Raw genomic sequence first — 14,924 nt, 5'->3', positions numbered from 1 at the left:
GGGCATAGTGCTAGGAAGGGAATTATTGGCTCATAGGGTGTATACACACCCTGAACGTAAACAGATAATGTCAAATGGTTTCCAAAGTAGTTGTACCAATTTCACTCTCATCAGGAGTCTATAAGTATTCTGGCTGTTGCACAATATCATAAACATTTGTTACTGTCAAACTAAAATTTGTGTCCCTCTAGCAAATTGGAAGTGATAGTTGCTCAGTTGTGTCTGACTCTTTGCAACCCCATGGACTGTAGCCCCCAGGCTCCTCTGTCGATGGAATTCTCCAGACAAGAATACTGGAGTGGGAAGCCGTTTCTTTCTCCAGGTGATCTTCAGGACCTAGGGATCGAACCTAGGTCTCTTGCACTGCAGGCAGATTCTTTACCTTCTGAGACACCAGGGAAACCCTTGTATGTGTCCCTCTATAGATCTAAAATGATATCTCACTATGGTTTTCATCTTCATTTTTGTTATTACTAGCAAGGGACAAGCATCTTTCCTTAATGTTTACTGGCCATTCAAATTTCCCCTTCACTGCTGAAGTCTTTAGTCCATTTATCTTTTGGGTTATCTGACTTCTCTAAGTATTTAAGAGGTTGTCTGATACAATTTGTAGATTCTGTATGCTAATCTATCAGTTATATGTATTACAAATCAGTTCCCTTATTCGTGCCTCATTTTAAAATTCTCTTTATTACTGTGCAATATAAAGTTTTAATGTAGGTGAGTTTTTTATCAGTATTAATTCTCTTCTGGTTTGAACTTTCATGTCAGGTGTACAAAAAACATCTGTACCACACGAAACTGTCTCCTAAACACTTGATAGTTTAGACTTTCATATTTAAGTATTTATCTCAACTAGAATCGAGACAGTATTGTGTACAGTGCAAGCCTTAATTTTCACATGGGAAGTCAACAGATCTAATACTATATACTGAAAAACCCATCATTTACCTGTTACCTCTGTCAAAAATGAAGTTTTCATTCATGAAATCAGTCTGTTTCTGGCATCTCTCTTCTGTTCTATGGGTCAATTTTCTACTGCTTTACCAAAATTACCGTCTTAATGACACAGCTTTTTGACAATTATTGATACCTGGTACAAGTCCCTCCTACTTATTTCACAGGAGTATCGTGATTATTTTTGGCCTGGTGATAGTCTACAAGTTTGAAAGGTTTCACAAAAAAATATCTTTAGAGATTCTGTCTGGCACTGAATCAAATTCATAGATAAATCTGAGAAATGACATCTTTAGAATAAAAATGTTTCAATCCACTCACAGTACATACTCCTTTTCTAACATTTTTAATATCTTTTGCTATTTAAACATATTCCATAAGTATCTGTTCCAATCATCAATCGCTGTATTATAAATAATTCTAAAACATAGTGGCTTAAGACAACAACATGTATTTTGCTCACATATCTGCAACTAGGGGAGGCTTTGTCAAGGACGGTTTGGTCTACCGCACTCCAGGTCAAGTGGAGCACATTATGGGCATGTGCTAGAATCACCTGAAGAATCCCAAGCCACATGGACAGGGATGATCTTGGTGGTAATGGTCATGTTCTGTTCAACAGCTCTGCCTAAGGTCCCAGTATGCAGTCAGCATCAACCACTAGAACACACTTGAATTTCTAATAGGGCATTTTTGCCTTCTCTCTTTTTTCTTCATTAATCTCTCCAAACACTGAAGTTATATATTGATAGCTATGTGGATAAAAAATTATTATCTTCACGCTGCACAATATAACTGAAGGAAAGTTACACAGCTCAAAATAGCCTGGAGTTAAAACTACCCTCTGGGTCCTCCCCACCATCTATGCAAAACAAAGAATTCTCTCACCAGAAGAAAAAAAATGGACATTAAGGTTGATTACGCCCAGCTCCCAGCTGGTCCAGCCTCTGGCCGATCTCCAGAATTCCTTGCCCCAGCTGTTTAAGAGCTAACTACTCCAAACAACTTTGGAGAAGAACACACCCCCTTAAGACAGCAGATTTCCACATATATGCCTATATATACTTACTCTTTTCTTGGGTAAGTGCAGCAGCTCACTGGTCTGACTGCTGCCCCTTCGCCCCTCATTAAAGGTGACCTATTCCTGTAAAATGCTGGTCTCGTTCTTTTTCCGAACCTCGCCTTCTCTTAACTCCCTTACCCTACAATAACAGCCACCAGAAACATGCGGATGCTAAAATTTAATTAAAATTAATTAAAAACTGAGTTCTTCAGTTTCTCAGCTATTGAGCTACACTGCAAGTGCGTGACAGCCACATGTACTTTGCTCCTACTCTACTGAGTAGGGCAGAGAATGTTTCCATCATCTCAAAAAGCTCTATGAATGCACTACACCCTTACTGGTTTTTTATTCATAAAATACTAAGGTTGTGTTGAAATTTCTACTATGACAGTGAATTTTCCTTGTAGTTCTATCAATTTTTCTTCAATATATTTTGAGGCTATATAATTAGATGCACATAAGATTAGAAACATTCTATCAGGATGGTAATTAAGCCTTTAACCATAATGAAGGCAGTAGTAGCCCTTTATCTCTAGCAATATTAATGCAGTTAAGCCAATTTTCCTTTTTAAAAAAACACTGCTTGTTTTTCATTTCATTTTTGGCTGTGCTGGGCCTTTGAGCTGCGCATGGGACTTCTCCAGCTGCAGCAAGTGGGGGCTTCTCTTGTTGTGGAGCGCTGGCTCCAGGAGTTGCAGCGCAAGGACTCGGCAGCTGTGGCACGAGCTTAGCTGCTCCACAGCATGCGGAACCTTCCTGGACTGGGACTGAACCAGTGTCCCCTGCCCTGGTAAGTGGATTTTTAACCACTGAACCACCAAGGAAGTCCCCAATTTTTCCATGATTAGTATTAGCCTGGTACATGTTTTCATATTCTTTTATAGTCAACTGTTTCTATAGCTTTATCTTTTAGTCATATCTCTTATAAACCATATGCTAAACTTTAATCCAGATGGGGAGATCAATCTCTGCCTCTTAACTAAAACATTTAGTCCATTTATATTTATTGTAATTGTTGGTCTATTTTTATTTATTTTTACCTTATTTGTGCTATTTATCCCATCCTGTTTCTTGCCTTCTTTTAGATTGATTTTTTTTCTTATTCTATTATTCCCCCTTTAGAATTTTAACTTATATAGCCAATGTCTAGTCTTTTAGCAACCATCCTAGAAACTGCTTACAAAGACTTCAAATTTTGATCATCTCCTCCTAACGCTGGAGAAGGCAATGACAACCCACTGTAGTACTCTTGCCTGGAAAATTCCATGGACAGAGGAGCCTGGTAGGCTTCAGTCCATGGGGTCTCAGAGTCGACTGAGCAACTTCACTTTCACTTTTCACTTTCCTGCATTGGAGAAGGAAATGGCAACCCATTCCAGTGTTCTTGCCTGGAGAATCCCAGGGGTGGAGGAGCCTGGTGGGCTGCTGTCTATGGGATCACACAGAGCTGGACTGAAGTGACGCAGCAGCAGCAGCAGCAGCAGCAGCTTCCTACTGTTTCTATCAATGCTGCCATGTATTTAATCTATCTTTGTTTTTAACCCACAAGAGAGTATTACTCTTTTATTCAGACAACAGTTGTTTAGATTTACCCATTTTAATGGATCATCATATTTTCTTATATTATCACTTTCCACTTAGGATAATTTTCCTTGTACCTTAAGTACATTCTTTAGAATTTCTTTACTGAGTATACTAGTAACAAATTGTCAGTTCTGTCTGAAAATATTTTACCATTTTTTTAAAAGATACTTTTGGGAAGTATAAATATGGGACTACATAGTTATTTTCTTTTAGCCTTTCCACGATGCCAGTCTACTGCTGGTTGGCTTCCAGAGTTGTTGAGATGAACCTCATCAGTCTTAAGAATGGTTCACTTGAAGCCAATCTTTTTAAAGAACTGTCTCTGCATTGTATTCTGTACCTTCACTATCGTGTGTCTAGGTAGAGATTTCTTTATGTTTATCCTGATTGGGATCTACTGGGCTTCTAAGTATTTGTATTTGCACCAGTCCTACGATATCCTCGGCCATTAACCACTCATCAAACATGGCCTCCAGTGCAGACTGAGTGTGTTTCCTATTGGAATTCCAATAGGTTTTTCTTCTGAAATTGCAACCTCTGAAATCTCTGAATGACTAATTTTTTGTCCATTCATTTTACTGGCTTTTTCTCAGAGTTTTTCATTACTTTTTGCATAGCTTTTATTGGGAATTCATTTTTTCTTAGATTTTGTCTATGAGAATTATTTGAAGTCTGAGTTAAGTGTTGAATACTTCAGAGAAGATTTGAGGTCATATGAATTCAAGCAATAAGCCCACTGGAGAGTCAACATGAATTCTCAAGGGGCACCTTGTACCCATCTCTCAGCACCAAGGTTTGTCATGATTTTCTCTGCTATCACTCCCTAGAGGTGGGAGCTTACTTCCAGTTCACCCTTAAGGTGGCCCTTTGAAGTTTCAATGTTATGAGACTGGAGTTGAAGGCGTCTGAGACTTCCTATCTTAGGCTCTGAGTTTTGCCTATTTTCCAATGCCCCTTGAGGTTATAAACACTACCACTGAATGTTCAGTAAATGTCCTCAAAGTTGGCTTCAGAAATCCTTCTTACCTCTTAAGAGCTTGCTCTTTCACTTAGTCTTTGGGCTCTTTCATATGTTCTACTAACTACATTTCAAATATATTTGTTCCCCCCACCTCAGGATTTTTGGTTGTTTTCATCAGGGCACCCTTTGGCCATACTGGCCAAACAAGAGTTACAGAATCTTTTATCTGAAGACAAGAAACAAAATATGCTTGAGGACAATTTAAATATGTTCTGCATTGATAGATCCATAAATTAATTAAAGCATACTTGGGGATTTTGGAGGACAAGACTTCCTTTTAACAAGATCTGTTGAAGACATGTAGGAAACTGCACTGACCAGTTAGGAAGAAGTATTCTGGAAGTTAGTAATGTATCCTCCAGCCCAACTTTAGTATTATAACATGGTCTTGAGAAAAAAGGCAAGTCTTTGACTAGATCACCTTAGCTTAAAGGAATCAAATGAGGTAAATATAGTGATATCATGAACATTTGTGTCTTGCTGTCATAATTCATTGAAAACACACACTGTATTAAGTCTCCCAATCCTTCCCCTCAGTTCTTACCAACTTCCCACAAGAATCAAATACAAGGCACCCAGCTCATGGTCAAATTTTCACAACAGGATCTCCTTAGCCCTCTCACATGATTCTGAAAGTGTCTTTAGATCAAGAAATGCTGCCCTGAAGACCAACTGAACTCCACCTGCCCTTTCTACAGCAAATCCTCTTATATCATCAAAGTAACCAACACTTGGTAATAATAAAGAGACTGTCAGAGCTGCCGAGAACCTTGTGTGATGCAAACTCAGTCGCTTCGGTCCTGTCCTAGCCTTTGCAACCCTATAGACTGCAGCCCACCAGGCTCCTCTGTCCATGGGATTCTCCAGGCAGGAACACTGGAGTGGGTTGCCAAGGCCTCCTCCAGGGGATCTTCCCGACCCAGAGATAGAACCTGGGTCTTCCGCACTGCAGGCGGATTCTTTACTGTCTGAGCCACCATATCATCTAGTAACTAGCCAAACACTCAATTTACAGCTAAGGAAACAGAAGCTCACAGTGAACACAGTTACCTAAAATCACTAGACTGGATAGCTGAGAGCTGAGTTACGGGCTAAAACCCAGTTTCCCGACTCCGTGCCCAAGCTCCACGTCTTGCCATTCCCTGAATGGGGACATGTGGGAGAGGAGGAGACGGAAAGAGATCGACAGCTTCCTAGACAAAAAGCCAGCAACTTACACCGTGAGGGTAACACCTGCCCCCCAGGGAGAGAAAGCCCTGCCTTAACTTCAACCAGCGCGGCTGTAAACCAGTGCAGAGTCTGCAGCAGGAGAGAGCACGGCAGAAGGAACGAGGGCAACCCCATCAGGCCGAGAACGAGCTGGTCACAGAGAAGCAGAGTCCTGGGGTCCCGGAACACGGGGCAAGTTCGCTGGCAATGACAGGGACCCAGGGTTTCCCATCCGCGCCTCCTCACCAGCCAGGAAACGGGCTCTCTTAGGGCGCGAAGAAAACAGGTCGGGACGGTAGCAAACCCAAGAACATGAAACAAGCCTCGGAGAAGTTTCTCGGGAAGACGCCGGGGATACGGCCGACGCGGAGGGAACCGTCCGCGAGAGGGCAGGGCGCTGGGGTCGTCGGGGGAAGGTCAGCGTGGACCCGCGCCAGCCGCTGACTACCGACGCCCAGCCCCGTCGGGGCCGCAACTCGAAACCCAGCCCCCGGCCAGGGGCTCCCCCACCCCCAACGCGCCCCCGGGCCCGCACGAGAAGGACTCTTACCCGAACAGGTGCCAGCTCCGCCATGGCTGCCACCTGGGGGCCGTCTAATACGCCTCGGGCTGCGTGCGGGGTTTCCTCGGTGGCCTGCCGGCACCTCCTGGCAGCCGCCCCCCGCGCAGTGTTGATGCAAGGTGCATTGTGGGAGTCCGGCCCTCCCGGGCCAAGACGGGCGCCACCTGCCGATCCTCGCCGCGCGGGGTTTCCCCTGGCGCCTCCGTGCGGCAGGAGGGTGAACAACACCTCGGCATTCAGCCCGAGAGGGACGGACGACTAGGACTTTCCAAGTCAAGGGCAGGTTGCAAATTTAAGACGAACCTCCTATAAGCACAGCTTCATTAATAAACCCCAAACAAGCAATTGTCTAAGTTTTTATCGTGATACGTTTACCACTCCTTATCAAACACTTAATTCCATTTAAATTCATCTCTCAGTGGTTTGGAGGGCTTCCCTCGTGGCTCAGACGGTCAAGAATCTGCCTGCAATGCAGGAGACCCAAGTTTGATCTCTGGGTAGGGAAGATCCCCTGGAGAAGGGAACGGCAACTCACTCCAGTATTTCTGCCTGGAGAATTCCATGGACAGAGGAGCCTGTTGGGATACGGTCCATGGGATCACAAAGAGTCGGACACGACTGAGCGACTAACACGCACACAACGCATAGACCTCTGTTTCTCCAGCACTCTGGTAGGTGCTTTGACGGATTAAAAAAATGTATAAAACTCATAGGGGAGAATGAAATAAGTGAAAGTGAAAGTCGCTCAGTCGTGTCCGACTCTTCGCGACCCCATGGGCTATACAGTCCATGGAATTCTCCAGGCCAGAATACTGGAGTGGGTAGCCTTTCCCTTCTCCAGGGGATCTTCCCAACCCAGGGATCAATCCCAGGTCTCCCACATGGCAGATGGATTCTTTACCAGCTGGGCCACAAGGGAAACCCATGGCAGAAGAATAGATACATGTATACCTATGGCTGAGTCCCTTTACTGTCCACCTGAAACTATCACAGTATTATTATTGGCTATGAAAGTGAAAGTGAAGTCTCTCAGTCGTGTCCAGCTCTTTGCGACCCCATAGGCTGTAGCCTACCAGATTCCTCTGTCCATGGGATTTTCCAGGCAAGAATACTGGAGTGGGTTGCCATTTCCTTCTCCAGGAGATCTTCTGACCCAGAGATTGAACTTGGGTCTCCCACATTGCAGGCAGATGCTTTACCATCTGAGTCACCAGGGAAGTTCATATTGTAGTATATATATTGTTGGCTATACTCCAATATAAAGTAAAAAGTTTTTTAAAAATGTAATACTCAGACGTTTCTCTGAGGGAAGAAGCTGTAATCTGGTTGGGGAAAAGAGACACGCTCCCAAACGGCAAGCAGTTTTATTCAAAAATACACCTGTTACTTTGCTTTTTAGAAACCAGAAACACATTTCTCATATCAACAGGGGGTTAGGTGCCCAGAGCATCCCACTGAAGTCTATCAGTGAAAGTAATTATGCTTTGGAAAATACAAGAGAGCCCATCCAGCCTACATGCCTCATGGTAAACCACGCATTCTGAGTTTGGGGTTGAAAAGCATGGCTGCTTTACCGTTTGAGCGTGTGACACATAGCACTAATGCAACGATGATTATGTGATTCATGCCACATTGTCTCCATAGAGACAGGCGATGGATTTCCATTTTGAATGATAGGCATGAAGCACTTTCCCTGAGAACTAAAATCTTAAGATCAACAGAAAAGTATGTTCATGTGACTGACTCCTTAGCATGAGGGCTTAGTTCAGACTTTACCTGCTCTGAGAGACATCCCCTGACCACACTGTCTACAGCCCAACACCCTCCTCCATCCCAACATTCAGTGTTGTTACCTAATAACTTTTCAGGGCATTTGTCACTATCTGAAATAACCTCATTTTCCCATTAGTTTGCATAGTAATTATGCAAACTAATTACTATGCATAATATAATTATGGAGAGTGGATAATCCATAACAGTGGATAAGCCCGCCACTGTTATCCTCCATTTCTTGCACACAGAAATGTTCATAAAGAGTTTTGGATGATTGAATGGTGAATCAAAAAATAGGGCTAGGAAAAGTCAACTCCAAGAGAAGGCATGATGCCCAGGGCAACCAGATCCACAAGCAATTGAATCATTAACATACCTAAGGAAAAAATGGGATGGGCTGAGAAAACTGGCTATGTCTCAAACCAACAAAAATTTACTGTCAGACAGAAAAAGAAAAAAAGTATCAAGATTGTGAAGGCAGACATATCAGGACATAGGATACCAAGATCATTAAATGGTTCATTACTGAATTCACATGTGCACCAGGCAAACTTCTAATGATGTAGGTTCCCGTGTAGCTTCTGGGTAACAACATGTAGGTCCGGCTGATGCAAATATCCAGACCACCCATGGACATTATTAAACCGACACTCTGGCTTATCCATCAGTTTCTGAGAGTCAGCTGGATTCAGCATCCCAGCCTGAAACTCTAGAAAAATATACACATCAAATTTCCAGTGTCAAGGGAGGCAGCACCAGGCAGCAGTTTGCAGTCTGACTGGCTTGCAGAGATGGTGCAGCAGTTTAGAAAGTCAGCTGAGGGACTTGCCTGGTGGTCCAGTGGTTAAGAAGACTCCTTGCAATGCAAGGGACACCGGTTCAATCCCTGGTCTGGGAAGATCCCGCAGACCACCTAGCAACTAAGCCCACGTACCACAACTACTGAGCCTGTGCTCTAGAATCTGAGAGCCACAACTAATGAACCAATGTGCTCCTGAAGCCCGGGCACCCTAGAGCCCATGAGCCACAAAGAGTGAGCCTATGCACCCTAGAGCCTGTGCTCTGCAACTAAGAATAGCCCTCGCTGGCCACAGTTAAAGAAAGCCCATGTGCAGCAACGAAGGCCCACCGCAGCCAGAAACAATGAAATAAAATAAACAAATAAATCGTAAAAAAAAAAGAAAGAAAAGAAAGTGGGCCAAGGAGTGAGAGCGCCTGGGTCTATAACCCAGGCGCTGCCACTTACTAGATGCAGACCTTGGGCAAGTCTTGAACTTCTCATCACCTCCATGACCTCACTATTAGTGAGGAATAATAGTAGCACATATTTCATAGTTATTAAGTGAGTTTGCAGATTAAATGAGTTAGTTGAAATCAAGTGCTTAGAACGGTGCCTGTCCCAGGTTAAGAGCTCAAGAAGCATGCCTCATCCCACTACTCTTTGTGAAATAACAGATACAAGTAAAGGTGCTTGTGTGACGGAATGCCTGCCATAGAGCAAGCACTCAGTAACGAGTAATTTCTCATTTTGGCTTGCTTTCACTTTGGCAAGGTCTCTATGCCTTACCTGCAATGAATTCACCAAGATAAATGTCATCTTGTTGCATCTCTCAGAAGCCACCCATCTTCCTTCCCCAATGACACTCACTCTTGACACAGACCTTTAAATGAACCTCGGTGCCGTTCACAATTATTCCCATTGGTGGCAGCGGTGTTAGAGGAATCAAGGAAACTTACTCTTACTTGGATCCTGTCGTCTCTACATCTGTAGAATATGAATGTAACGTGCAGAGCTGAATGGGACCTTAGATGTTATCTTACTCAAACCTTCATTTTTAGTGATGGAAAAAAGTATTCTTCAAATCACAAATAATATAAAGTTTAAAATAATGCTTTACGGCTTCCTTGGTGACTTGGTGGTAAAGAATTCACCTCCAAATGCAGGAGATATGGGTTTGAGCCCTGGTCTGGGAAGATCCCAAACACTTAGAAGGAGCTAAGCCCGTGCACCACAGCTACTGAGCCTGTGTCCTACAGCCCAGGAGCTGTGACTGCTGAAGCCTGCGCACCCCAGGGCCCGTGCTCCGCAACAAGAGAAACCGCTGCAATGAGCAGCCCTGGCCCAGCAACAACGTGCAGCCCCCGCCGGACGCAACTAGATAAGAGCCCTCGCAGCAGTGAAGCCCCAACACAACCAAAAGTAAACCTATAAAATCATAAAAAGAAAATAACGCTTTAAAATGGTTATCTTGTCCCTTAAATTTTCTATCATATGATTTATAGTGTACATATCAATATATATATGTACATATGCATATGCCCAATCGTCTTTTTCAACTCAAGAATGTTCATAGACCACAGCTTTGAGACCTGCCTTTGCAGTCTGTTACCCTTACCACCTTGCAGGTCTCCAGCTGGCAGGGACCATGGCTTTTTTGCTCCTTTCCCATCACTAACCCTTTAGGGAGCATGCTCCACGCAGCTTCTGGGTCAGTGAGAATCCCAGAATGAACACTCTTGGGCTCAAGCTGCCCCACCCCAACCTCAAGTATCTGTATTCGTGTAGTGGACGTCTGTCAATCTCGTCGGCCTAGCACGTCCACCTTCCTCTAACCAGATAGGCACCCCCTCCCCTTTGATGACGGCTTCTTCTAGGCTCTAGTCATGTAATTCAAAGGGCTGCCACCATCTCGTTCAGTGACAATTCCAGTCTGGTCACAATGACTGTTTGATATATATATATATATCTAAAATCTAAATATTAAAATTTAAACATAAAATAAATATATAGAAAATTTAAATATAAAATTTTATTTTTATAAATATTTTTAAAAATAAAATTTTAAATATGTATATAATATAAAGTTTTATTTATTTATTTAAAATTGTATTTATTTATGTTTGGCGGTGATGGGTCTTCCTCGCAGCCCCGGTTTTTCTCTAGTCGCAGCCATTGATGGGCTACTCTCTAGCTGCAGTGCCTGGCTTCTCATCGCAGTGGCTTCTCTTGCTGGGGAGCCCCAGCTCTAGGGTGCAAGGGCTTCACTAGCGGAGGCACACGGGCTCAGTAGTTGCGGCCCTCTGACTCTAAGAGAACAAGCTCAATAGTTGTGGTGCACAGGCTTAGTGGGATCTTCCCAGACCAGGGATGGAACCCGTGGCTTCTGCACTGGCAGGTGGATTCTTTACCAGTGATCCACCAAGGCAGCCCCACAGTGACTGTGGGAAAGGCAGGCATCTGACTCAAAGCAGCCCAGTCACAGCACCCTCACCTCCTGGCCACAGTAACTGAGCCAGGGGTGGGCCTGGAACTTAAGTTCATCCCTGGAATCCTTTTAATTGCAGCTGAGGAAGCAGGTTAATTTCCTTTCTGGTGAAGTTATAAATGAGAGTCAGGAAGAGTCTTGTCCTCCATTTCTTGGAGTAGGTTAGCTTGAAAGAATGCTCCCAGAGAAAGGAGCAGAGATGAGTCCTTTGTGTCCCTGTGGGGGACTGATTCTTCAGTGGCTCCTCTGCATCTGTGAATAATTCCGGATTCCTCCCAGAAACTTCCCCTTGCTCCTTGGTTGACTGGTCAGGCTCAGATAGGGGAATTGGGTATCTGGATGACAAGATTTTTTTTTTTAAATTGCATATCCTTTTATCCCTTTTGAATTTTGAATGGATCAATGTAAAATCTATTCAAAACTTCATTGATTGATTAAAAACTGGTGCAGAACTCCTTTTAGAGGGAAAACAGTATTTTGTTCACCAAAAGAGTTTTACTGTGAAAAAATAGGCTCCCGGGCAGGGGTTCGAAGGCAGAATGTGAGCAAAGATAAAACCAAACTCCCCTCCAGAGTAAATTAGGATTTGGGGGTTTCTCTGGGGCTTCCCTGATGGCTCAGAGGTTAAAGCATCTGCCTGCAATGCAGGAGACCTGGGTTTGATCCCTGGGTCAGGAAAATCCCCTGGAGAAGGAAATGGCAACCCACTCCGGTACTCTTGCCTGGAGAATCCCATGGACGGAGGAGCCTGGTTGGCTACAGTCCACGGGGTCGCTAAGAGTCGAACATGACTGAGCAATTTCACTTCACTAGGTGTCCTAGGAGTGAGGGGCTGCAGAAGGGGGAAGAGAGCTAAAGCAGAGATATGTGAATTTGAGAATCCAGAAAGCATGCATTAACTAAGGAAAATAAACCTTTCCTCACCCCCAAATCGTTGAGAGGTGAGGCAGGACTGCTGATCTTGACATTCTATGTTACCATTAGAGGATATTGATCCCACTGGGATGCACCCAGGTAACCAACACTAGCTTACACTTCTAAGACTGGATATAGATCTTTCTTGACTCTTAAATGGGTGTCTTCTCTTATAATAGGAGATAGTCAGCTGATAGCAATTGTAATGCTGAGGGATGATATGGGTTTAAAATATGTCTAAAGGGGTGTGAGCAGAGGTTCTCAGCCTTTGGCAAATGATGCCAGCATCTCACTAGGAGACTTATAGGAGACCTATGGAAATCTCAGTGGATGGGGTAGAGGGACGTGAATTCTGTCTCGTACCCAGGACTCCTGGAGAATTACCATTCTAGAGATGTCCTTCCATGGTGGCTCCCTAAGGAGTCAGTGTTGGAGTGACAGCCGTGGCCTTGTCCAAACTGTTAGGGTCCCAGGATGATAAAATGCTGCTATGTTTTTAAATTTTCTTCCCCCCTCCTTTTTTTTTGGTGGGGCCATGCTGGCTTGTGGGATCTTAGTTCCCAGACCAGGGACTGAACCCAGGCCCTTGGCAGTGAGAACAGAGTTCTAATTACTGGACCGCCAGAGAATTCCCTACGTGTTCTTCTAACGGTAACAATCAGACAGATCAATACTGGAAAACCCAGACACAGGCTGGTTCATCTTGTGCCTGGTGGGAAGTTGATTCATCTCCCCCTCACCCTCTGCCATCACCCGATATTCCCAGACTAGATCTCAACCAGGAATGGTGCCCAGATCCTGGACCACAGGATAATCTTGTTCATCTGTGGCTCTTCATTTTCAGTAGCAGCTAGCTTTAACCTTATCATCTCCAGACTTCCTCTCTCAAGAAGCCACTTGCTGCTTTTGAGCCGTGCTAAGGGGCTACAAGCGGGTCTGTGGCACCGTGGGTCTCAGGTTGATTGGCAGCCTGCTATTGAAAGGTCTTGGCATTGAAGGCCGGCTGTGGCCTGGCCGTGACTCACCTTGCATCTTCATCACCTACAACTTCACACATCCCGACTCTGGCCAGGCCAGCCTCCTGCCTTCCAGCCCCCGTCCCTACCTCCCCGGCGAGTCCCATCCACATCCCACACCACCTCTCCCTCCTCCCCTGCTCCATTCAGGTCATCCCTTTACGCCCCGACTCCTCCAGGTCCAAAAGGACATATAATCTCTTAGCAGCGGATGCTTCTCAATGGGAATCTAGTAGGAAAGAGTTTTACTCTTCATATTTTTTTTAAAACAACAATTTTTACTGCATGCATTCATTTTTTTAATTAAAATACTTTTTAATTAACACATCAGCGGAAGGAAAATAAAAATCCACCGCAGAGCAGGACCACTCTGCTTCCGTAGATGGACTGCTGGGTCCACACCGAGGATCCTCGCTGTCTGGGGGAGGTCCACACTGACTGTCACCCGCTTTGGTCGGCTCACACGAGGGCTCCCACGGGGCCGGAGCTGGGGGTTGGGTTGACTTGTGGCGTAACCGAGGGGGCACTTGGTGCAGTGGGGTCCGCTGGACTAGGACGCAAGAAACCAAACCCAGACTCGGCTCTCTCGCTTATCATCCGTCACTAAACCTCTTTGGGAATCAGCTCCTTAAGGTGAAATAAAGGGACAGACTCGAGCTGTGGGCGCAGATGTTTCAAACTCATGTCTCCCATCCAAGTACTAACCAGGCCCAACCCTGCTTAGCTTCCGAGATCAGATGAGATCAGGTGTGTTCAGGGTGGTTTGGCCACAGACAAAACTCATGTCTCAATAGGGGTTTCTCCCTCTTCCTTCGCACACTCAGCAGCCAAAAAGCAAAATATGACCCCATTGGTCTCACTTTCTATGATTTAGGTTATGAAAATGGTGATTTTCTCCACATGCTTTTGAAAAGCAGAATACTGCTGCCTCCCAACCAGAACCACAGACTAGAGGGTTCCCCTCCTGCTCCAACAAAACTCCACTGAGCTTTTCTATATTTAACTTCTCATTTTCTTAAGATGTGCCTCCTTCCGAAAGCAGAATAGAAGAAGAAGAAAAAAATCCCAGTTAACTGGATTCCAGTTCATTGAGGGTTTACTATAGGAAGCCACGCTGGAGAACCCTCCAGCCTTGTGAACATGCAGTCTGCGATCTGGACACATTTTATTTAATTTCAGGAACTCCCTTTGCATGGCAAAAAGGGGTCTGAGGAAAGCAGAGCGGCACAGATGAGGGGAGGGGCAGAGGCAGAGCACTCACCAACTGTGGCCTCCCTGGCTGGGAGAGAAGTGGGATCCAGGGGAGGAGCAGAAGTCATTCTTGACGCAAACAAGGGGCCTGGGGCGCGCCACCCCACCCCAGTGCCTGGCCATGCAAGACGCAGAAATGGAGACTGTGGCCCAACAGGACCACAGAAGAGATGCACCGACTGGTGGGAAGTCCCCTGGGGGCCACCCCCCGACCCCCCGCAGGCGCCTGCAGGGTCTGGAGCCCAGGAGGGTCTGTGTCCGAGTCCACGGGGCATGGCCGGTTAACAGATAGCACCAGTTGGGAGGC

At 45.0% G+C, this 14,924-nt stretch overlaps 1 protein-coding gene across 4 annotated transcripts in view; it reads right to left on the bottom strand.

Annotated features, from left to right (window-relative positions):
• The window catches only part of LOC120877895 (zinc finger protein 212-like), a 53,083-nt gene that overhangs the window by 9,813 nt on the left and 28,346 nt on the right, over positions 1-14,924 (bottom strand). The window contains exon 1 of one of the 4 annotated variants that reach the window (XM_040260361.1): positions 6,385-6,506. The exons of the other annotated variants lie outside the window; for them this stretch is intronic. Coding sequence (XP_040116295.1) covers positions 6,385-6,408 — 24 coding nt within the window. The 5' untranslated portion in view covers positions 6,409-6,506. Of the gene's footprint in view, positions 1-6,384; positions 6,507-14,924 lie in introns of those variants that run through there. 4 annotated transcript variants of the gene reach the window in all.

This window comes from Oryx dammah, unplaced genomic scaffold, assembly GCF_014754425.2.
Source record: "Oryx dammah isolate SB20612 unplaced genomic scaffold, SCBI_Odam_1.1 HiC_scaffold_18, whole genome shotgun sequence".
Lineage (NCBI taxonomy): Eukaryota > Metazoa > Chordata > Mammalia > Artiodactyla > Bovidae > Oryx > Oryx dammah.
This window is presented reverse-complemented; position numbering and strand designations above follow the sequence as displayed.